The sequence below is a fragment of the Hipposideros armiger genome, unplaced genomic scaffold, assembly GCF_001890085.2.
Source record: "Hipposideros armiger isolate ML-2016 unplaced genomic scaffold, ASM189008v1 scaffold_822, whole genome shotgun sequence".
NCBI lineage: Eukaryota > Metazoa > Chordata > Mammalia > Chiroptera > Hipposideridae > Hipposideros > Hipposideros armiger.
In genome coordinates, this window is record NW_017732172.1 from 568,295 (window position 1) to 570,919 (window position 2,625).

Sequence of the window (2,625 nt, forward strand, 5' to 3'; positions counted from 1 at the left end):
TAATTATAAATAAATAAATCATAACTTCTAATTAAACTCTTAATTTGGAAGTGAGTAGGATGCACATCTAGGGGAAAGGCAAAAGACAATGGAAATATAATGCCTAAATAAATAGAAGATGAGAAATAAAACAATTTTGTGTTTGTTCCCACATCTAAACACAAGATGGGATAATGACATTACCTGAACACAGACACCCAATCTATCTCGTATTCTGGAAGTGCTTATCAGAATCTGGAGGAGTGGGGAATAAGAAAGGAACCACAGGGACTGGCTGAGTGGCGCATTGGTTAAGAGCTGGCTTGGGATGCCAGAGGGCCCCCGTTAGGATCCCACATATGAGGGCCAGTGACACTGCCCTCTACAGCTAAGATGCTCAGCTGGGAGCTGGGTTGCTGTGAATCGCCAGTGATAGCATAGGCTGCAACCCCTGCTGCAGTGGGTTGCCATGGCTACCATGAGTAGCCAGTAGCCAGCAAGAGCGTCCAGCAGCCACAGTGAGCGGCCATCCAGAAGCCAGCGACTAATCTGCCTCACCCGGGAAGAGCGCAATGATGGTGCCAACTTGGGCCAGTGAAGCAACGTCCTCCACAACTAGACTGAAGAACAAAAGGACAGTAACTTGTCTGTTCCCCTTCCTCCAATCCCCCAGTGCTGTTCCCATCCCCCAATTCCCCAATAAAAATCTTAAAAAAAGCAAAAACAAAGAAAGAGAGAAACCACAAACATGTGGGTGTTTGAAATACAGTTCCATTATCTCCTGACAATTCTTTCTCCCTAAAATGGGCCCCAAGTCATTAGAGACATATTGCTCTCTACCTTCTTTCTTTAGGGGTTCATCTCCACATCGCCATCGTAACAGCTACATTTGGCTATAGGCCATTCCAAATCTTGTTCACAGAGGATAGTAGTACTGATGACTAAAACCATTAGATTTTGGGTATATTAGTTCTTACCCAATGCCAACAGGATACTTGATGTTTTCTCTGTATTTCTAGGACTGTGGTTCTCACCCTGGGCTGCACATTGGAACCACCTGGATACTTTAGAAAATACTGCTGCCTGGGTCCCACCCTGGAGGGTCTGGTTTAATTGACCTGAGGCACAGTCTGGGTGTCAAGATTTTTCAGATCTCCCTAGGCTGACACTGACCTGCAGCCAAGGTGAGAACGACTGCAGGTGTTAAGCTATAATATTTGGTAAATTTTAAGAAATGTCAAACTTTATCAGAGAAGCGTTTTTAAATATCATTAATTACACACATATGATTAGNATACTGTTGCTTCTAGGTTTGTAACATTGTCAAGTTTAGTGAGGACAGCCCACGGACTTTGCTCTTTTAGTGCCATATGCTCCTATGGTGTATATGCTAAAAAGTGCAACCACTTGCTGCAGCCCACCTCCAGCTTCTTCACATAAACCAGAACTTCCCACCCAGATGATACCATTTTACTTGAAATACTTGTGAATTTTTTTGTAAAGCAGTGTGGATTAAATGGAAAATAACTCGATATCTTATCACAATAAGACAGCTTACTTGTTTTTTTTTTCTACAAGTGGACATACAGTGACCAGAAGGACTAACTACTGTTTAATTTTGGTTAAATACAAATAATATGCAACAGCTCAACCAGACTGTCTTTGAGGGTGCGGGTCTTGTCTTATAATCATGTGTTCATATGATCCAGTCCAGTGTAGTACATACGAGGTGGTCAATAAATATTTGTTGAACTCATAGTTTATCTATTACTTTTAATTACACCTGTTCGTTTTCCCTTTCAGTGTTGTAGGCTTTAAGCATGTGTCTTCCAGAATTCTGGACGAGGGGCCGTGCCCTCCTGCCCCTTCCAGATCCTCCCACTGAGCTCCTGCCTCTGCTGACACTAGGCGAATTACTTCACTTACCAGAGTGGAACTTTTTTCAGCTATATTAGGAAAAGACATAAATCTACAGGGTAAACTCAAAGGGCAGTTGTTGTGAGAATCAAGTAAGATACATAAAAGTCAAAATGTTGAGCTTTGTAAATTATGCAGTAAGAATGCAGGAACTGGGATCAAACCTCTCGGTTTGAATTTCTGCCATGCCCTTTATAACTGTATTACACTGACAAATTTACATAATTCCTATGATTTTTGGTGGCCTCATTTATAGAATAAGGATAGTAATATGTACCACATAGAGTTGCTTTGAGGACTAAGTGGGATAAAGTATGTGGATGTATAGCAGAGTGCCTGACACAGGGAGCATTTTGAAACAAATGGTTATAATTATTATTGTCATTAACATGAACCTTCTCAAAATAAGGAGGTGAGACCATGACATTGGAATGTTGGCAGATCCAGAGGTCTCCACATTAGGAGAGTGCAGGCTCCTTTCTAGGTCCCTGGTAGATGTTCCCAGCCCTTAGGGATGGTAACAGCAGTAGCTCCCTCATGAGTGGACTGGACAGAGCTTGTTTCTCCGCGAGCAGAGACTTTTGCTACAATTAGTGTATCTTATAGACATTTTTATTGTGGGTGTTCATCTCTCTTATTCTGAGATCTGATGACAGGGTTTGAATTCTTTATAAGTTCTTAAGCAATTTCATCCATTTAACATATAACATCCATTTGTTATAAATGTTT

General features: G+C 41.4%; 1 protein-coding gene across 1 annotated transcript in view; it reads left to right on the top strand.

Annotated features, from left to right (window-relative positions):
• The window catches only part of OPRK1 (opioid receptor kappa 1), a 46,912-nt gene that overhangs the window by 22,222 nt on the left and 22,065 nt on the right, over positions 1 to 2,625 (top strand). Inside the window, exon 2 of the mRNA XM_019629005.1 lies at positions 1,103 to 1,163. Within this exon, the coding sequence (XP_019484550.1) occupies positions 1,103 to 1,163 (61 nt within the window). The remainder of the gene's footprint in view (positions 1 to 1,102; positions 1,164 to 2,625) is intronic.